The following is a 22,551-nucleotide window of genomic DNA, read 5'->3' on the forward strand; positions in this document are numbered from 1 at the left end:
TATACACATCTCAATTTGGCTTTGCTTTAAATCTGACAGGGAACAAAATGGAGGGTGAAGACTAATTAACTAATTTCTGTTTCCTGCGGTTCTGAAATGTCTGTCCAATTGTGATTTAAAGGATCACAGAATATAGGTGGATCCAGATAAACAATCTTTATTTAACTAGATCCTAAAAAATACAACTATGAATCAGGTTAAATCATTGTCAGAAAGGATTAGAGAAAAGAAAAACTAATTTTGACCTACTGAGCTTGTATAACTGGCAAGATGACGAAACAAGTAATTAAGTTTAAGAAACAGAAATCACTCCTTCAAAATTTCACGCCCTATTGTCAATCACAATGAAAATATTTCCTTGTCAAGCAGATTTAAATGTTAAAAGAATTGACCCCAAAATAAACCAAATAAGTATAATAGAAATGCACAAGTTACATAATCAAAAACCCCAAAGAATAATTTATTTAAAATAACAACCTTTGGTCACGCTACATGATGAAGATGGGTCTGACTTTTAGTGGTTTTTTTTCCTGCTTTCCTTGCATATCCTTACTTTTTAGGTTTGGAACTGGCCACTAATGAATAGTGAAGGAAGAAAAAAGTTGATTTGCTTTTTTCACCATAACTCTTGGAAAGTATTTTAGACATTTTCATGTAACCATACCAAACACACGCTAGGATCATCACACAGTGAGAAGCACAACTGCCCACAGAGAAGGACTGAATGTGCTTCCACTTTGGAAATTACAGGTATCGTTGTTTCCATCCTTCCCAAGGCATCATTATTACTTTCACATGATTTATGATTAAAGGTATGAGAGATGGTGCAAGGATCCTGTGTCAAATTCCCATATGGCATATAATATAAGTCAAACTGTGAAAAACTCGTAAATGTGGGTAGATCAGTTTCATCAAAGAAAGGAGCAAGAGGGTTCCAGAGACTTAGCAGGAAACTAGCCAGATAATTTTTTATAGGCATGTAATTCTAATGCAGCAGTAATGAATGTGGTCCTGCCTCTGAACATATAATGCTTGAGTTAAACATAAGGGCGGTCAGCAAGAAATTAGGCAGAGATGGTTTGGTACACCATCAATCAATCCTGTTTATTCTTTCGTAATTCTGCCTTTTCTTTTTAGACTGAAGCTGAGACTGATATCATAACTTCTTAAATGATTTAAAGAGATAAAATGATGTGTTTGTAAAGTCCCAATAAATACTGAAATAACTATAATTCCAATGGAATATTGCAAATAAAAAGGTAACAAGTTATTTGAAAATACATTATATATACGTTGTTTAACAGCATCCTACAATATACCAAAATCAATCAGCAAATATTTATCACATCACAAATTTAAACATACACTTCTAAGACAATGAATATCTTTGCACACATTTTCTGAATTCAATTCAAACATTATTTATTATTATCTACACAAAGTAGATTAGATAAAACTAACTTTCTGATACAAGAACTTGAGTAAAGGTAAATGTAGGAAATGCAAACAAAAATCAATAGACAAAACTAAGAGATTGTAACTTGAAGAGAGCACTGCTAGAAAGGAGGGAGGGGAGAAGTTAGAGAGGTCATGCTGAGTTGTTTTTGATATGTCTCATGCAGAAAATAGGAGGATACAAAGCTGGAAAAGGAAGCTGAGGTCATGGTGTAGAGAACTCCGAGTGACAGGGTAAAGCATCATATATTAAGAGGTGCTGGAAATCTACTTATAATATTAGAGTACAAGAGTGATGGAGTTGTGCTTTGGGATGATTTATCTAGTCAGCTGAATAAGTGGGAAGTGATAAGTGACAAGAAGCTGAATGAGATGGGTATTAAAGTGATGAAGATGAGCCATGATCAGGATGTGGAAATGGTAAAGCAATGGATGATTGTGATGGTGATAAGACAAGGTAGAGGGTACAATCTTTAAGAATTAGCTTCCAACTCTAAAAAGGGGCTAATATTAAACAAAGAGACAGGGATAATTAGATGCTTTTGTCATTAACAGAAATTAACAGAAACTTCCAAAAGTGAAGTTATCTGGAGCGTGAGCGTGCTAAATATATTAGGCCAAAAGGTGCCCAGTTAGGTATCAAACAAGCAGTGGCAAATGTGTGTCTGAGAGCTGGGATTAACAAAATAAATCACTTGGAAATCATCAGTACAGAGTTTGTACCAGAATTCATGGATATAGCTGACACAGAGAACATAGAAGAGGCCTACAGTCAAAGCACCCAGGATAACCCCCTGGGGGAGGGTTCAGAGAACAAAGAAGCATTCAGAGAAACTGGCAGAAGACCTAGCAGAGTCACCAAAATGGTGCCATAGATGAAGAGCATTTCCAAAAGGTAACGTGAGCAAGAGTGACAAACTTTATAGAAAGAAGGAAGAGAAGACTTTGCAGTTACTGCAACGCTGGAAAACACTGGATGACACTCTGCTTGTGAGGAGAATAGTTTCAGTAGAGAGTACACGTCGGAAACAAGGCCACAGGGGTTATGGCCTGAGTGAGTGGTTAGAAAACAGAAGCAAGATCTTCTCCAATTATTTCATATGTACAGCATGACTCGGATATCCAAAATCTTCTTTGAAGGTAAACAATTGGTAATTATATCAGGAAATCAGCAAAAATACATATACTTATAACAATATTAATAAGCTTTTACCTTCTTGTGATTCTTGTAAACATTTCTGTGGGCAAATCCCTTTCCACAAAGCTTGCATTTGTAAGGTTTATCTTCACTGTGTATTACTTTGTGAGCACCCACTTGATCGAGCCTCTTGAAAGATTTATTACAAATCTCACAATTATAGGGTCGTTTTTCTGTGAAAAATGAGTGGAGACAATCTCATATCTATATAAAGGTAAAGGATAAAAAGGAAAACAGCCTTACCTTGTATTACTTCTTATGGATCCAAACAACTGAAACAATCTATTACCCAATCCATCTGTTAGATATGTGAGCCTATTCACAAAAGAAACATCAGTTTGTTCTTTTATTGACCTGTTTGCAAACTAAATGTATAAAGTAGCTTAGATATAAAGATGAAGTTTAAATTCAAGGAAGAAATCCTACTTCCAGATGAAAAATCTGCTGATCGGTATGAGTTCAAGTCAGGGTCACAACTCCGAATGCAAAGGGTGAGTGGCCTGACAGTGATGAAGGTAAAGGACAGACCTGCCTCCTGCTGGGCCAATAGACCCCACACAGGCCGAGCTTCCAATTCTCAGCAGAAACTACACACTTAGGTTGTTGGGTAAAATCCACATTTATACAATATTCATGTAATGTTGACAACTTTTTCAAACAAAGCATATCTGAAGGCCACCAGATGTTCTATTTTCGATCCACCATTTTCGATCTTCCGTTTTCATTTGCCAAAATATCTATACCTGTCTCCAAATAAAGTAGCTACTCAAAAACATTCTGACTTAAATAGTCTCAAAGTACAGACATTCTAAACTCTAGAAAAGAGACTTCATAAAGCAAAAGTTATTTTCAGAGCTGAATTTTTCTAAGTCTGTGTAACAGACCTATTACTCAAACTTGCTTAAAATGAAACTATGGCTTTAAAAACTTATATTCTCAAAATGTATTTATAAATTTCTCACTAACATTTATTAGTTCCTTAGTTAGAATGTGAAAATATCTAGAAATGTCGGAACTATAATTGTTGAATCGTTCCTAAATATCAGACACTCTGCCAGCATGGTACATAGATGACTTCGTTTAACCTTAACAGCAATTTTGAAAGGTAGGATATCTTTTCACAGATGAAGAATATAGAAACTGAGGCTCAAGAAGGAGTAGGTAATGAATTAAATGGTGAGTTTGAAGATCTTCAATTTCATTTAGTCCAACCACATTTGCTTCAGAAACAAACTGAGGACTAGAGAAGCTAAGTAACTCGTTCAAAATCACATGGCCGGTCAATGGCCAAGCTGGAACTAATAACCAGGTCTCCTGATTACCACTCTCAGAGCTCCTGAAAATGACAAGGTGAATCTTTTGTAGTGATTTCAATACAAATGGAAAAATATGTATTTTACCTGAGTGGGTGATCATATGACGTTTCAGCTGATTAGCTGAAATGAATTTCTTCATACATTCTTGACAATCAAATATCTCATGAATCTGCAAAAGGTTAAATTGACAGTTAAGTCAACTATCAAAGCCAAAAACTGTGTAGAGCTCAAGTAAAAGTATAAACATGTGGACAGTTGCTACTGCAATATCCAAACTATATAATTCAGCCCTAATTTGTTCATACTATCCTACATAAATTGAAAATGCAATGAACATGTTACCTAGTAGAAACATATCATTAAAAAAATGTAAGACTGCACGTTATTTAAATATGTAAAACAGCTGACCTATTTTTAAAGTGCATAATAAATTTATACTCTCTAAAAAATTATACCTAGTATATATTAAGTCTCTGTTATGCACAAATTTAGACTTGGAAATACGCAGCTTGCCAGTAAAAATATTCCCTTTACAGTAGTCAACACTACTTTAAACTTAAATATATGTAGTACAGAACAACACATTAATTAATGTTATAGACAAGGAGATATATGATTCTGAAAAGCATTTAGCTCACCGCAAAACTCTCACAGGATAGAAGGACCACAATAAAAAACTTTATTAGTTTTATTTAAAAAAATAATAATAAGGGGGAGGAGCATAACTTTAGCAAACGACTGGCTAAATAAATATTACAATTTAATATTAAATTGAGTTCTTTCCCTCCCAGACACTAAATCAGAGAAACTGAATAGGCGGTATGAAAAGCAGAAGCTTAGCTTATTATCAGTAACAACGTACAAAAGTTCTAAAAGGAATTGTTGCAAGAAGCCTTATATTAGAAATGTTGATCATCCCAATGAATAAGAGCATCATACTGTTTTGCTGAAGATTCAAAAATGGTTTTGGTGAGGTCCTGTTTTTGCTTCAACCTCATTAAAGGTAGCGCTCACAAAACTAAATAAACCCCAGACAAGCAAAGGTCCTTCTGCAGGAAGCCAAGATGCTGTGGTTATCCCCTAAGAAATTTTAAAGGCAACATCTTCGATCATCAAAGACCCTCACAGCAATGATATGAGGTGTAATGTTTATTTAAAGATAATAAGAACAGATTTATATTCTTAAACTCTGTTTCTGTAACATATATCTTTTATAATAAGCTACTCTAAAAAATGATGATGTGCCTTCTGAGACATACATAAATGAAAACATATTCATTTTCATTTTTAATGTTAAATTTTAATTAGTATATACAAATTTTAAATTATTTATCCATATAAAAATGGCAGCTGTTAAATAAATTACTGCAAAATATACTCATATTTGTTCACTTAACTCTCATGGCTTCTGAAACATGAAACATTTTTAAAGGTTGAATTGAACTGATATTATCAAAATTATAAAACAGAATATTTACTGTACATGAAAGCATTTTTGTATTGACTATCTTATTTATAGTGGAAAATTCAATCCAAAGCTATTTTCAAAACTCCTAAAAAAGTTTAATAAAACAATCAGATTTAAGGTGAAAATGACACTAATGCCTAATGCTAAGTAAAGCACCTTTTGTAAAATGTCCAGCTTATTAAATTGACATGGATGGTAATAACTTATCATTTGAAGTCCCAAATTAAATAATTTTCAGGAAGGATCATAATATATCTTAGTGTAATATAGGGCAGTACATAGTAATGTAAGACACTGTTCTAGACTATAATATAAATTTGACATATTCATACATCACCATCTACTGGCAAGGTGAAATACTACAACCAAACTCTATTAGACATTAGACATACCCAACTATAAGAATAGTCAAAAATGGAGTCAGTAAAAGCCGCCTGTGGATTCAGAAAGGCTAAGTCAGAAGAGTTATGCTGTAATGAAGAGCTGCACTGAGCTGAGCTACTAAGTTATTAACATCTGCAGAAACAGAATGGCTGTATTCCACCACCACCAGGTAGGATTTAAATCTACCAGGATATTCCCTGGGGGAAAAGTTCTTATGAAGAAAATAAATGGAAAAGAGAACACTTTTCAGAAGTATGCCCCACCACCAATTTTGTTGAAATAGTCTATTTGAGAAAATCTGAAATTTGGTAAGATATCTTAAATTTCAACTTCTTAAGATCAGGGAAGGAAATCAAAGAATTATAAAAGTATGAGGATTTTTTTTTTTTAATGTTTATTCAACTGGATTTAATCTTTTTGTCTCAGACTAGGTTCTGCTTCAGAAACCTTAAGGGTGATGAGAAGGGAGGAAGAGAGACGCGAAAGCAGCAGCAGCGTCTGGACTGGAGTTCTGTGCAAAACTTCCTTTAAAAAGTAGCTTCAGTGCTTGCTTCAGCAGCACTTGCACTAAATTTGGAATGATACAGAGAAGATTAGCATGGTCCCTGAACAAGAATGATATGCAAATTCTTGAAGTACTCCATATTTTTAAACAATCTGATAAAATAACCACATGGAAACTGAAAAGAAAAAAAAATGTAGTTTCATGGCACTTAAGAGAAGTAATTAAAGGCACTGATCAGTTCAAAGTCACACTTAATAAATGAGAGAACACAGGCCCAATGTTACATGGGGGTTTAGGGACAGAAGAAGGTGACATCCACTGTCTTCACTCCTGTCCAGTGCTGTTGCATTATTTCTCCCTAAGGATCATAATCACTCAACATGTAGGATATAACCTCAGACGTCTTAACAATTCAACTATCTTATATGTTACAGGCTAAATCCACAGCACATGCTTGGAGCTACGGCATTGAATATCATATGAATTTTAAGGCCTGTCAAGTTATTTTGCAATATAGAGACACACAAATAAAGAGACAAAATTCAATTTACAAACCATAACAAAAGTAAAATTTTACTTTCACTAGTACCATCTCCTCTCTTCTTTAGTATTAAATGACTAAAAGGCAATATTATATGCTCCTAGATATTCTGAAAAAATAATATATGAACTCAGGAAATAATCATTTATATCTTTGTTATTGTAATATAACATAAAATATATTTTTGGACTCTGCCATGATATGAACAAAATCTAAATTTTAATTTAATTCTATTCTGTCATAAATTCTATTAACTAGTGCTAATGTTGTTAAGGTTAATAACTGTCACTTACTTTTCAGGATAACTTTCACATTAAAATAGCAACTTAGTAAGTTTAATGCTTATTGCAAAATGTATTAAATTTATTTTCTCCTAATACAGTTGGCCCTTGAGCAACACGGGGGTTTGGGGGTTGGACCCACTGCACCCCACTCCCACCCCCCAACCTCTCCCTGCAGTGGAAAAATCGTGTAACTTTACAGTGGGCCCTCCGCATCTGCATAGTCAACCAACCCCTGATCGTGTAGTACTGGCGTATGTATTTACTGGAAAAATCTGCTATAAGTGGACCAGCACAGTTCAAACCTCTGTTGTTCAAGGGTCAGTTGCATAATCGTTTCTGCTAACAACACTCTGACATTCTTCTACATTATTTTTAGCGCTTCAAAATAATAGAGCTCTTTGTCTTTGTTTTGCCACACTTAACTATAATATGCATCCATTTTAAGCTAAATGTCACTGCAGAGCATATCATAAATATACAGAAATATACAGTTTCCTCAAATATATAGTATTTCCTGAGCAAACAGCAACTGGGAAAGCTTGAAACCAGTATGAGGTGTCAGTCAGACACAATACTGTGTTGGAGAAATATTTCTACTAATTCTGAACAACAATAAACAACTCAAAATATTCTTTTGCGAGAGTTCACTTTTCTGCATATCAGTCTTGCATTTTAGAATGTGTTAGTAGTTAAATTAATGACAAAACCCTGTCTTTACAATATAAAAATCAGCTAAAAATTTTCATGGCCGACACTATAAATGACTAAAAGATCTTACACTATGATGAGCATTAGTCTTTATCTTACTGACCTTCCTATGTTCCTGCAGGCTTGATGCTGAAGAACACTTTTTATTGCACACTGAACATATGAGTTTTTTCTTAGGATCCCCTAAACAAAAACAACAAACAAAATAAAATAACATACCATCATGATTTATATAAGTATATTAAGAGGAGTATTAGATACAGGTTTCTAGGTGATTTATAATTTCTAAACAGGTATTTCATCTTCTTAACTTACAACTCCAAAATTTTCAGTGTTGTAGATATATCCATTAAACTCAGATAAAGAAGAGGCTACATTTTAAATGCTTTCAAAATCTGAGAAATATTCAGCTTGGTATACCACTTTCTACATATATAAAATGGGCCTTTCACCTTTCCATGTACTAATTTAGTATTAAAAGAGAAAAGCACACTTCCATGAAAAATTAAAATTAATCAAATGTGTACATAAAAGAAAAACTGTATTTATTAACTCATAAGTTGATTTTGCTACTTGCTTTAAATTTTAACAGAGTATTTGATTTAATCAGCTGGATTTTTAAAAATGGAATTCACAGATTATTCTTTTCAGCACTAGACTTGATCAGCCTGCAAGATCTGAGAGTGTATGATTTATCATATTAATGTTAAAAATGAGAATGAAGTAAAATCAAGAACAATAAAACATTATATTGGCATTCATATTATTTTACAAATCAAAACACAGCTCAATTTTGTCTTCTTATATAGTGATTATAATTATAGTATACCATTTCAAATTTCAAATTTCACAGTGGTTATAAAAAACAAAAGACTCAATAAAACAAGATTTTCAAATATGATATAATAACAATATCATCTGCACTACCATAAATAACCACAGAATGGTTTTTCAATTTTTAATTGATTAATTTCAAATACTCAAAATGTAAACAAATAATAAAATGAACCACCATGTATCCACTGCCTGGCCCCCAAAATGACTAATCCATGGCTATTCCTGCCAAAACCTCAACCCCATCCACTACCTTACTTCTCTATTTTCTTGAAAGAAATCTAAAATCAGTAGAAAACAAGATTACAAAATGACTTTATTAAAAGACTGTGTTTACGAGAGAGGAACACTTTCAGAAAAAGGAAAGTATTAATTTTTGTCTTATCATTCAAGATACAGATTTCATATAATGCACTATTTTTAGCATGCCAAATAGTATAGCCAAGAAAAATTTTCTTGGTGATTGATAAGTAATATGGCTATTAAAGGAGAAAATTCTCCCAAGCAAAATGAATATCTGACAGCATGCATTTGGTCATCAATTCTCTATCCATATCTATTATACACGAGGGGCCACTGAGAAAGAATATTCCCTCTTTTCCAGCTTGCACCAGCTGGTACTTCCCTCCTTTAATCCACAATCCTTTATTTCCCTAGCTTATCCCTCAAATCAGCTGCTCTCTGAGACTAGACCTTATTCTTTCCCACAAGGTAGGTCAGGCTTGAGAGAGAGAAGAGAAAGAGAAGTGACATTTCCACAACCACCTGTTTCACCTTATCCCAATATTCCTGCCATGGCTCCTCCAGCTAGAATCACAGGAAATATACCAAACCCCCATCCCTACTCTTCAATCTCTTCTCTCCTCCTATAGCTTCTATTCTTCATCCTAGGACTGGAATCCTAGTTCCTCAGAGAAGAAACATGGGAAAAGTTTGTGACTGTTTGCCTGAGAATGTAGATAAATGTTATTTCCCATAAATACAAAATCTCTATGTCAGCATCCACAGAATCGAAATCAAAAGAGAAAGATGGTTAAGGCGAATTAAGGAAGTTAGACCCTTCACTGTTTCCTCTTGAGTAACTGGGAAGGTCATCATCCTACAAGCTTCCCCAGGTTCAAGGACAATAGCATCTACAAAGCCACAGCTAGACTTTACACCATTTTAGTTTTACTATATTCAGGTTAAGTCTGACATTTGACTTTCTGATTCAGCTTTCAAGAACAGTCAGGAACACATTACCTACAAAGGCAGGAGGAGATGCACTGAAAATTAATACAACTGTACTGAATACGTAGTCACTTAAGTACTGCAAGTTTCAGCACGATGTGGGTTAAGTGTGCTTCTAGGAGCTAGTCTGAGAACCTACCCGCCATGTGTTACAGTTTCTATGGAAAAATGTGATCCATGTTTAAAAATTCAGCTTCTCTCTTCTCAGCATCTTCAGTTCATATCACCTAACAAGGAACATTTGTTATTGTCGGTGGTGAAAGCTGCAAGATCTTCTCTTTCCTTGAATACCTTTGTCTTTCTACAGTGAAGCGTTCTACGACCATATGTATGAACACCGCTTTTTTCGCTATTCTGAATATGGAATATTCTTTCCCCAAACGTCTGTGTAGCTCACAGACGCAAGGGAAGAAGCAAGAGAGAGGCTATGAATGACTGACTGAGTACCAATTCCAGCAAAAAAGTATGCATGGTGGCCTCTGGCTGAAAGAGTGTAAGTTTCATATTTTATGTGATCTACAACACAGAAAAATAAAAAACTTCCTTTTATAAATTATTTCCTACAAAATCACCAGAAGTTTTCGGAATCAGTAATATTTTAATATCCAAGACCAACTACAAGAAGCCTCAAAAGAAATTATGCTTCTAGCACAGTCTGAAGACCACATGCCCAATAATAAGAATTCAAGTTTCCAGAGTTTCAGTGTGCATCTGGTTTTTTACTTAGTTCAGCAAAGTTAACTTTAAAAATGACATGAAAGATTTGTTATAATACATTGCAGACAAAGATGGAGAAAATTAAGAACAGCATTTTAAACATAACAGCTTTAAAAAAAACAAAAACTAGGAAGAGACAGGTCTATCAAAAAGTTATGATTGCCTTTTGCAAAGATAGGAAAGGCCCAAGTATAAAGAATTCAGAAAAAATGTCATCTTCTCTATATCCCTCAAAAGGAAAGAAAGAAATCAGAACACTGTGAAGTCCAAGTGATGTGCACCATTCTGAAGCCACATTTCACAAGCCCATACCTTCTGCCACCCTGAGCTTTCAAATATGGTTTGTACTGAGTGTGCAGCCCGAACTGCTGGTGCAAAGTTGTAACTAGCATTAAAAGAGACACTTTTTGGACAATGAACAAATATAGAAAACAGAAACTGAGCACCGATTATTCTTTTCTCCTGAATGTGAGAATAAACAGGATAGGAGAAAAGAAATAACACTTTCCTCATATGCAGAAAGACATTTCCACCCAGAAGCCAACGGCAAAAGTAAACACATGAGAAAAATGTAAGTATAGAAGGATAAGAGGAGTGCCATGAACCTCAGCCTCCTTTAAGGAAAAGACACTGAAGAAATAAAACATTAACTCTGACAATAGTCATCTGTTCGATTTAGTGCAACAGATTCAATCCCTGAAGTCAAAATACATTTACCATGTGCTAAGCAGATGAAATCTAAGTGACAAATTTTCTATTTGTCTTATTGTTTAGCTAGCCATTAGAAGGAATTCAAATAGTATCTACTTTATAAATCCAAATATATTCAATTAGCATGTCAAAATGTAGCCAGTAATTTTCTCCAATATAGAAGAAATGTAAGGATTTTTTTAAATGGAATTTTACTGTAAAAATATTAAGGCAGAAGGGCATCACTTAATAGTTTTAAAATATATCTACTAAAAGAGAAATTTCACATGCTAAAATATTAAAATTATTACTTAAAACATTAACTCTTAATGCACCTCGCTACCAAGCACACCTAGATTCTAGCTTAGGTTTCCAGTTATGATTGATTCAGAGACAGGAAAAATGACGAATACTGCTGAAACCAAAAAGAAACAGTGCTCAGTGAAAGAAAAAAATTCCATTTCCAGAGCTCTGCATCTGTGTGAAATACAATGGAAAAGCAAGCTCTCTCCTCAAGAGTGAGAATTAAAAACAGATCGCTGTGGCCTGGGGAGAGGAAGCCCCTTGGAAAACAACCCTCGGATGAGTTCTCACCGGCGTGGATGTTTTCCTGGTGTCTTCTCAGGGCGTCTCTGCTCTTCAGTCTCTTTCCACAGCTGTCAGCCTTACACACAAACCTGGCATCTCCCCGGCAAGTCTCCTGGTGCTGCTCAAAACTACAAGACAACCCGGAATGGGAAACAGGGAGAAGAAATGGTGAAGACAAACTACAAACTTCAAACTTCAAACTACAAACTTCTAACATCCAGGCTGACTCTTGTAATGCATGCTCCCCAGTAGAGTTTCAGGGTCATTACAAGTGTTACCTAGGCAGGTAGGAAGGAAAGCACTGAAATTCTGTAGCCATATGATACTAAATCACTAAGAAGCATGAAAGCATGCATGCCAATAATGACCCGCAATTATCTAACAGCCATCTGATAACTCAGATACAAAACCTCGATGCTGAACTGAAGGAAGAATTGCAAACAGAGCACTGAAAACTTCGTGAAGAATCCTTCAGACTGCTTTTCGCTGAGCACTGAAGAACACTGAGGGGAAATAGAAAAAAAACAAAAACTGGAAGTCTAAGACAAAAACTTATGAAAATATCTCTACTTTGAATAAAGTCACATTCATGATCTCTCTTTTCATTCTGCCTTTTGCCCTTTAAACTTTTAAGTAGCACCTACAATTTAACTATAAGACTCAGCTGAGCAAAAGTATGTTTTGTGTATAATATATAATACTAAATTGAATAAAAGCTGACTAGAATGCAGTTTTAAAATGTATTCATTAAAAACTATATAGCCCTTGCTTGGTTTTTTAAAGAGTGTGTAAGAGAATTTCCAAGTTTTAAGTTTAAGTTTTCAACAGAAATTTTTCATCTCAAATTTCATAAGCAAAAGTGGATGCATATATGAAAACTGTCTTAATATGAAATACAGCATGTTTCAGAATTTTACTTTAATGAATTAAAAAATGAAACATTAAGCCTATGTTAAAGATTTCTTGCTCATATGCAAGGTGACATTCTGTTAAAAATAAGTTTGTAAATATATGTATCCACTTTCTCATGTTTAATAATTCATGATACTGTAAAATACTTAAGTAAAAGGATAACTTAATATACTGTTAATATAAATATTTAAAATAATAAAGGGTGCAGAGCAATAATTGGGACCATTTAATTCATTTCAACATCTATCTTGTACATATTCATCTTTAAATTATTTCTCCAACATTGCTAGGAAATAAACAGTGCTTCCCAAAATGGCCCTGTATTCTTCATACCTCTCTCCATTTCTTAAACTATTTCTTTTCTTTTTTTTTTTTACAGATTTCAGAGGGAATATCCAATGCAGACCGCTGAAACTTGATCTGCCACCTCAAAGCACTAGCTAAATTATGCATATCAGATTTCAAATTAGTACACCAATGAGCTTAATATTTAACGGCAAGTTATTAAATGGACAAAGATCGATTAGCATAAACAATGTTTACTGGTTAAACTTCATAATCAGAATGTTTCAAAAATCAATGTACTATAGTGAGAAAAGTTTACGACAGTGACAATAGAGAATGCTTAATTTCTACACACACACCATCACACACGCACACAGGTTAGAAACTGCAAGACAAACTGAATGAAACAGTTAAACAACGTGTCAGCTTATAATTTGAGATATACTCTTGAATGTACGCACTGTCTTTGCAAAGCCTGTTTAACTGGGAATTTCTTCCCACAGCTCTTGCACTTAAATTCTTTCTCCTCTGTGGGTTTCTGGTGCAATGTCTGAAGATGCTCAGCAAGAATTTCCTCACTGGTAAAACTCGATTCACACTGGGGACAGGCATAGTCCTCTTTACAGCCAAAGCGATCTGCGTATTTACAAGCAAGCAGATTTGTAAGACAAAAATGAAGAGCCAAGAACTGCTCAGTTTTGCCCTCATTTTAAAATCAAAATTAATTGTGCTTAATGGTACCAGATTAGTAAATTTTTATTATCTCTATGAGTATGAATAGGTTGCCCACGAAAAATAATAGAAAGTGTTAACTAGAACAATACATTATTTTTAAAATCATTTAACTTGTGTTTCACCAAATTAATACAAAATCAAAATCAATTTTTAATTTACCCTGTAACATTAACTTTTCACATCAAAGAGTTATAACAAATATTGAATTGCAACACCAAAGTCTTCCCTGAAACGGGTCATCTTGAGTTCACTTTTAGCTGCAAGAAGAGAAAAACCCAACCAAGGGGAACTATGTTGGATTACCAAGGGGAATCTCACATATATGTGAAAAAAGGCCAAGGTCATAAAAACAGCACTCATTACAGTAGGTGGAGTGAGGCTGCACGGTCTCTCTGGCTGTCAGTCCTATGTGGACTGTCATGGCTCTACCCAAATTTTTCAAAGTGTGCTATTTAAATTACATATTTTTTCTGATTATCAAATAAGATTAAATTTTTTAAAGATTTTTTTTTGATGTGGACCATTTTTAAAGTCTTTATTGAATTTGTTACTATATTGCTTCTGTTTTACATTTTAGTTTTTTGGCCGCGAAGCAGATGGGATCTTAGCTCCCCAACCAGGGATCGAACCTGCACCCCCTGTACTGGAATGAGAAGTCTTAACCACTGGACTGCCTGGGAAGTCCCAAAGTTAGATTTAGATAAAATGCAGAAAATATGAGACTAAAAATCACCAATAACCCCACCCTGAAGAAAACTGCTGTCATCTATTTCCATGCCTGAGTTGTCTTTTGTGCATTCATATTTTACGCACAGTCTAAGAACCTTTATGATCATACTTTTTATGCAATTTCATGTATTGCTCTTTTTTCCATTTAATATTTTCTCAAGTCTAATTTTTTTTAAACTTAAGGTACCATAATTTACTTATTTAACCAAACTCTCCATTGCTTGACATTTGAGTGGATTCTTTGTTTCTTCTGATCACTGTTTGGTTGGTTTTGCTTCTGTTTTGGGGGGTTTTTGTTTGTTTGTTTTTTGGGTTTTATATTTTGCTTTTATAAACAAAACTGAATTCTAAAATAAAAATATCAACAATATAAGCACATGATTCATATGTTCTAAGAATCTGTGTAAGTTTCTGTTGATTCTTCTTACAAAAGTAATAGAAATTGATATTTTGTTAACTAAATAAAGAAAAATCAGGGTGGTAATAAGTAGGAGACTTATTTTTAAGGTAAAATTGTGGACACAGTAATACCGTACCCTGGGGGCAATGTTGAAAATAAATACAAAAATAAAGAAAACACAGAATAGTACAGAAATAATTCCCATCACCCCAAATCTGACATTCCAAACAGCATAATGCATATTTGGAAAGACAAAACAGATAGCCTGTCCTCATCTTCCTTTTAAATACTCCAACTAAAATAAAGAAACAGAAGCATAATCTGGCAATACTGGGAATACTCATACTTTTTCAGCCAACGACATACAGTTAGAATAGAAAATTCATATAAAAGACATTAATACCACAGTGACTAAAGAAACCAGTGTCGCTTCTGAAGTGGCTTTGTTAAGCAAAATGGAAAAATTCTCTATAGTTAAGTATCAGCCTTGTACAAAATGTGAACACCCTTAACACCATTCAAATTTCCCTCAAACCCCATCAGGAGTAAAATACAACATAACAGAAACAAGCCCTAATAACAATTGATTATTCCCTGGCAGATGACAAACAAGTGACATCTATCTCCTAGATTGCAGGGCTGATTTAAGCAAGTCTACCTATGGTCATCACACATTTTTGGTTACCCTACTAGAACAACCCAGCAATGCTGTAGGCCTCTATGATCAGAACAAAGAAGGATTTCCAGATGCTCCAGATTCTCAAAGGATCTTAAGAGTGAGGCCCAGGAATAATCCCACAGGGCCCAGCAGGACCTCTGCACTCACCTTTCCCCATGTGCAGATGAGAAAGTAGAGTCTCAGAGTTAGTGACTTGCCTGGTTATAACATGGATGAATGGCAGACGCGGGGCTAGAGTACAAAAATCCTCATTACTAGCCACCCACCAGTGAGAGCAGTGGAAGCTGGGAGCTGCCCCTGACCTTGGCAGTCCTACAGGGCACATCCATCACCTACCCCAACCCATCATTCCCTTCCTGCTGGAAGAGAGGCACACAACTGGATATCCCCCGAGAGTTCTGACGAAAACTAACTTTATTTTGAGAACACCCTATTATATTGTAATTATGATCAAGCACAGTTCAAACTTTATTTCTCCTACAGTTTTCATTCTCTCGGACCATCAGTTAGAGGTAATACCTTTTCTGCCAGCTGTTGAGCGTCCTTTAGCATTGTTACCTTCCTCTTCTTTGATCACGGTCATAATTTGCTGTTCTTCCTCATCGGCCTCCATGTCACTATCCAGGTAGCCAATCAGAAGCTCTGTATCTGTTTCTATATCTTCAATTGCCAAATAGAAAATGTTTTCTCCTTCCTGAGACAAAATTAAAAATATATGCTGTTATATGACCAATGTATCTCAATAATAAAAAAAAAAGCTAAATCATTCCTTTCTGATAGTAACTAAGAAATCATTTTTAAGATACACTGAGTATCACGTGCTCATGAAAAGTTATGATTCCTTTTTTTATATCTCCACTTGATCTGAACACTGAAGATGGAAACTGACAATATTTAGTCACCTGGCAAATAAACTACAAATATGTATTAAAGATAGTGACATTTATATCTATCAAATGAAATAAGGATAATTATTTAAATTTCTAAAAGTTAAATTTTGCATCATTGATTGGCTTTATGCAGTAACACCTTGTGGAGGTCCATAAATGCAGTAGAAAATAAATCTGTTAAGTAATGGTGTCATTTCTGAACCCAAACAGAGAGCAATGAGATATCAATGATTTAATTATGATTCATATAAAATGCAAAACTGAAAGAAGGAGAAAACTTTCAAGTTATAACACAAACCAGAGGAACTGCAAATGAACCCTGAAAGAATTTCCAAAAAGCTGGACCGGGAATAGAAAAAAGACTAGGTACCTGGGAGGTTCAAAACATTGACTAGGTCATCACGTGTACCTAAATGCCACTAAAATGACAGAAGAAGAAAGCAAGTTCCACCCTTAACGTACCACCATTTTTTAGAAAATTCTAGAAGAAGAAATTAGCCAGGGTTGCTAACACAGAAGAAATCTCAACCCATAACACACTGAGAAGAGGAATGCAGCAAAGAATAACCCAAGGAAACCCCAGAGAAACTTTATACTTGGAACCAACGATACAAAAAGCCCCTCTGGGCCTGGGGCCAATTACCAGGGAAGCCAGAATTGGGGCTGCTTAGCTGGCAGTCCCCAGGAGAAACCCCCTGAATTGATGTCTTTTACACAGTTGAGGATTTGTTCTGGGAGGGCTCCTAGCTTGGCTGCTGAGGATAAAGAGAAGCAAAGCATAACCTGAACTGCGGTGGGCAAGTGAGGGAAGGAAGAGGACAATAAGCTCCACCCAGGAGTGAAATCCAATAAAGCAAAGAACACAGAACAAAGCCTCCTCTCCTTTGGCAATATCATAGCACCTAGGTGAGGGAGGGAGAGACAGAGGAGGAGGAGGAGAAATCTGTAATGAACGTATGCATGTATCTATATGTATGCATACACAAGCAGAACCCCATGAAAAACTGGAAAATATGCCTCAAACTGTTATAAAGTCATCATTTTGAGGCTGGGAGAAGTAGGAGTCTATATTGAATACTGTTTTAGTTTCTTCTTACAACAAAGATTACTTTGCCATTTTAAAAACAATAAATATTAGAAAATTCCATGGATGAGACAGAAATTATGATCACATTTATCAAATACTGTGTAAGGGAGGATTGATTCAAAAGTTCAAAGCAATGAAGCACATTTAACCATTAGCTGCATTTAATTAAATGAAGTTCCTGTAATATTTTACAGCATTCTTGGAAGTTCATGAATTTCATAGCTACAGAAACACAGAAAGTTATTTCTAATTAAGAACACAGTTAACTTCTATACAACTGTTACTTTTAGTGCAACAAAAACAAATAAAAACTAATGTGGACACTCAGCAAAAGAAAGATTTCTTTTTCAATTAACTCAGAAGCGGCACTTTCCAGGTTTTGGAAACTACTTGCTAAAAGAGTCACCAAAGCAACAAAGGGCTCACCTAATGAAGATTTCAGAAAATAATCATAAATCTTAGTGGTTATCTGATCAATATCCAAGAAAGTTAATTGAAATGTCTTTCCAGCATATTAGTCATTAATTTTATAATGAATGACCTTCATAGCACCAAGAGAAGATAATAATTTTTAATTGTAAAACACGATAGCATTAACTTAAACGGCAATCATAACACACAACATGCCTATTTAGGGGTTCTGTAATAAAAGAAAATTTTAACATACCAGTTAAAACTTCAATTTAATGAAAGTAATGGTTGCATTACAAGCTCCAAGGATCAAGGACACGTTCTACCTGTATGCCAAACATGTGGTAAGAGGAATGTCATGACAGGTATTGCTCCAATCTATTTATTTAATGGAGATATCTAGATATCTCTCTACATATAATTCCTACCACTACCCGGACCAAGAGCCTCTTCCTTTTCATTTGCCTCCACAATAAAATTATTGTAAGAAGTATCCTGTTAAATTGCTTCCTTCCTGATTCAATCACTCAACAACCTTTCATTATATTATTCTCCTTCTTCAAAACCTCTGATTGTCAGAACCTGCCGGATTTCTAATCCCTGGCGCTCTCTCAAACTCTCTGGGGTGATTTTCCCCACCTGTAGGTTCATCCCAGGCCCAATCTCCGGCCCTTTGGCAAGAAGGATTTAAACAACGTTGACCCAGCACTATGGGGCTGAGCATCAACTCCCGGTTGTCATTAGGCTGGCCATGACCTCCAGCTTTGATAACTGTTTCAATATTCTGATCCTTAAATTTACTTCTCTTTATTTTAGCTACGGTTTCTGGTCAATGGGTTTGCGGCTTATTCCCCTGAACACAGGTCCTCCTAGCAGAATCACTCCTTGCATTTACATTTTAGGGATTAAGCGCCTTCCTGGGACTTTGCCTGGGGGCTGGGGTCCTGCTTATGGATCCTGTCGCGGGCTCTAGGGGACTTCGCTGAAAATTCAACTTTAACTGAAAGAAAGCTGTGCAACATCATGGTGTGTTCAAAAGCAAATGCTCCTTAGTCACAGGTTTTCACTGTATTAGTGATCCAGATACAAAAGAGTGAGTGATTTTACAACTGTTATGCATCTCCTGCATTATTGTCCATCATTATGAATTTTTTGTGGTTTTCAGTCTTGTTTCATTTTGCTTTATTTGTATATCGTCTTCAGCTAATTATGTCTACTGTAAGCTGTTTGTAGTATCAAAAAGTTACAACAGCCTAAACATCCGACAAAATAAGTTGAAAAAGAATAAAAGTCTAACAATTGGCTTTAAAAGATTTATCAAATGTCATTTGTATAGAAAAAAACATATATCAAGGTGTCCCCCAAAGAAAAGGATATGAACAAAGGTGTCAACAGACTTTGTTTCTAAATAGAGGAAATTGTACTTTGCATAGTCTCCTGCTAGCCCACGTGTTTCAATTTTTCTAGAGTTAACAAGTATTACTTTTGTAGTAAAAGGAAAAAATAAATAATAAACAAACTAGGTTCCGTGACACCAGGAATCGGTACTAAATAGTAATAAGAGCTTTGGGATGGCCAGGGTTCAAGTCTCCTTCTATGATTAATTAGCTGTGGAACTGAGCAAACAGCTTCATCTCTCAAACCACCAGTTTCCTCATCTATAAAATGGAGAAAATAATGCTGCCTATCTCATAGGCTGGTTGTGAGGATGAAAAGTGAGAATATTTGTAAAATCTAGCAAGGTGCCTGGCACAAGTTAAGTATTCATTAATGATAAGTACTGCTATCATTATTAGTATTACTATTAAACAAAACTTGAAAGTCAGTGGTTAAAATATTTATTTTTCAAAATTTGTTCCAATTAGACTGTCACATAAGCTAAGTTGCTATGACAATGCTAAATTTCATTCGGCTGAACTGCTGTCAGCCAAAATATAATTCAACTCCACTGCCTGCCTACCAGAGCTCTGAAATGCTCTGGATTTCTGATTGTCATGCTCTGTTCACTTGCTAATGTGCTCATGTTTTACTCTGGTTTGGACCTCAGGTACCAATTGCTTGTCTGATCTATACTATACCTCAAGTGACCAACCACCTGCTTTCCCTGAGGGGTTTCCATGACATGTGGTTTTCAGTGCTGAAACTGAGAGAGTCCTGGGCAAGCCAGGACCGTGAGTCACTCTAGCTACACCCATCGTGCTCTCCAAAGCACACTCTAAGCTCTCCTTAAGACTTCCTGGGACTTCTCTGGCGTCCAGTGGTTAAGACTCCGTGCTTCCACTGCAGGGGGCACGGGTTCAATCCCCGGTCGGGGAACTAAGATCCCACAGGGCACGCGGTGCAGCCAAAAAAAAAAAAAGATTTCCTAACAATAATATTTTCTGCCACCCCCAGTATCCAACAGCTCAGGATTCTCAATATATGGTACCAGTCCTGTCCCAAATATGGCTCCAACGGCTTACCAACTGCTAATCTAAACCCACACTTCATCCTCTCATCCCCAACTATCCTTCAAGCTAACCTGCCTTCTGTTCTTCAGTCCAACTGGGACACTTCCTCTCAGAAAACACTGAACTCATTCCTCCTCAGTACAACTGCAAAGATGCCACCTGGCCTCCCAGCTACGACTCCTCAGCAACGTCTGAGACACAGCCCACGTTCACCCTCCATGAAACCTTTTCTAATCTACTACATTCATGTAGGTTCCAGGAGTTCTTCAATTGGACACTTACCTGTAATTTATTTCTGCGGTTTTCATCATTTAATTCATGTGATCAACGACATTCATGTGTTCTTCTTGTCTCCCCAAAGATGGTTTCTTCAAGGAAGTGAACAAGAATCGCCATGTATCCCCACAGCATAAGCTATACTCATAATAGTCGCTCAATATTTTACTAATATGCATAGTAAAAGGGAACACTAATATGCTTGTGTCTACAGAAGAAAAGCACTTACTAGTAAAAAGTTCACTAATATTTGCCTTCATTTACTTTTGGTGGGAGGCTATTACAGTAGTCTAGGTCACGGACAGTGGTGACATGGGAGGGTTATGGCAGGGAAACAGTGGCGACGGTGAGAAGTAATCAGATTCTGACTATGATCTGAAGAGAAGCTGACACCATTTCCTGACAGACTGTATATGGAATGTGGGAGGAGGAGAAGGGTCAAGGAGGAGAACAAGGTGATGAAGTTTTCCCTCAAGAGTTCACAGATGTTACTCTATATAATAATAATTCTCCCTAAGGATTCAAACTAAAACACCAACTACACATTTTTGCTTTAAATATGTATCTTCTCTGTATGTATAAATGTATTTTCATGTGGTCCTTCACTCAGGGGCCCAAGAGTATTACTCAATTCAGCCATTTTAAAGCTAATTACTATTCTTTCTTTCTTTTTTTTTTTTTTTCTCTTGTGGCCGTACCACTCAGCCTGCGGGATCCTAGTTCCCAGACCAGGGATCGAACCCAGGCCCTCGGCAGTGAAAGCGCACAGGCCCAACCACTGGACCGCCAGGGAATTCCCTAAAGCTAATTTCTATTCTTCAACAAATCTGCAAAGTAAGAGTCATTCAAAATCCCCAATGGAAAAAAATTTATTTTAGGTAATAAACTACTTGCAAAGCTCTTCCTCTGGACAGCCAATGCATTCTGATAACAAAAGCATAGAATTCTGATGTTTCTTAAGAAAGCTGAAAAAAATAGTGGTGGCTTGGATTTTATTAGCGTCATCACTGTGATAACATCACATATTATGGAATTCAGATTTACACGCAAATTTACACACACAAAAACGTCTCTGAGAATTCTGATTGTCAGAGTTTCCAAAACAAACTTATGTAATGAAGACAAACAAATCCAGAAAAAAGCAATAATCTGACTGGGATGATTCAACAGGAAAGTCAGAGGTAGTGCCACGTGGTACGGCCACTACAGAGCGTTCTCGAGGCAGGGGGCGCCACCGAAGTTCGTATGCACTGAAAGAATCATTTCTGAATTCAGAAAGTATAGAAGAATAGCCGTATGAACAGACGTATTCAACTGTCATGAATTTTGAATGCGTTAACTTAGTGTAAATAAAAATACTATCATCAATACCAATATCTCATACCACACTAGGAACCTATTCTTGGCTTACCAGGGTACCTTAGCACACTGACCGGGAAGTTCCACCACAGGAATCAGTCCATGGGCAAAGGAATCCCAGCCCCCGCTCCAGAGCAAGAACCCAGGCCTAGGCAGGAGGACGAGGACAGTGGGATCTAGGAACTGATACTACTCTGCCACTCTCCGGCTATGTGGGCATCTCCCTTATCCCTGTGGGCCTCAATGTCCTCAACCATAAAGCAGAAAAAACTAATACCCCGTCAAAAGACAGCTTTGGCTTTCCCACTCTTGGGCTCTTTCCCCTTAGGCAAGTCTCCTATCACCTCTGGAAAATGACTCAGGTGAACTTTTATTCTCTCATTCCTTCCAGAGCTGGATTCAAGCACAAGTGAAATAAAC

At 36.0% G+C, this 22,551-nt stretch overlaps 1 protein-coding gene and 1 long non-coding RNA gene across 3 annotated transcripts in view; one reads left to right on the forward strand and one right to left on the reverse strand.

The window, feature by feature from the left end:
- LOC309627634 overlaps positions 1-22,551 on the forward strand; it is a 1,075,643-nt gene that overhangs the window by 866,978 nt on the left and 186,114 nt on the right. The gene's annotated exons all lie outside the window — the stretch shown is intronic.
- The window catches only part of PRDM5 (PR/SET domain 5), a 226,103-nt gene that overhangs the window by 115,535 nt on the left and 88,017 nt on the right, over positions 1-22,551 (reverse strand). For both annotated transcript variants that reach the window (XM_082389642.1, XM_082389643.1), the window contains exons 4-10: positions 16,178-16,352; positions 13,577-13,751; positions 12,329-12,421; positions 11,925-12,046; positions 7,963-8,042; positions 4,054-4,138; positions 2,669-2,826 (exon numbers count right to left, since the gene is read on the reverse strand). In XM_082389642.1, coding sequence (XP_082245768.1) covers positions 2,669-2,826; positions 4,054-4,138; positions 7,963-8,042; positions 11,925-12,046; positions 12,329-12,421; positions 13,577-13,751; positions 16,178-16,352 — 888 coding nt within the window. The remainder of the gene's footprint in view (positions 1-2,668; positions 2,827-4,053; positions 4,139-7,962; positions 8,043-11,924; positions 12,047-12,328; positions 12,422-13,576; positions 13,752-16,177; positions 16,353-22,551) is intronic.

This window comes from Balaenoptera borealis (genome assembly GCF_965194805.1).
Source record: "Balaenoptera borealis genome assembly, chromosome: 4".
Lineage (NCBI taxonomy): Eukaryota > Metazoa > Chordata > Mammalia > Artiodactyla > Balaenopteridae > Balaenoptera > Balaenoptera borealis.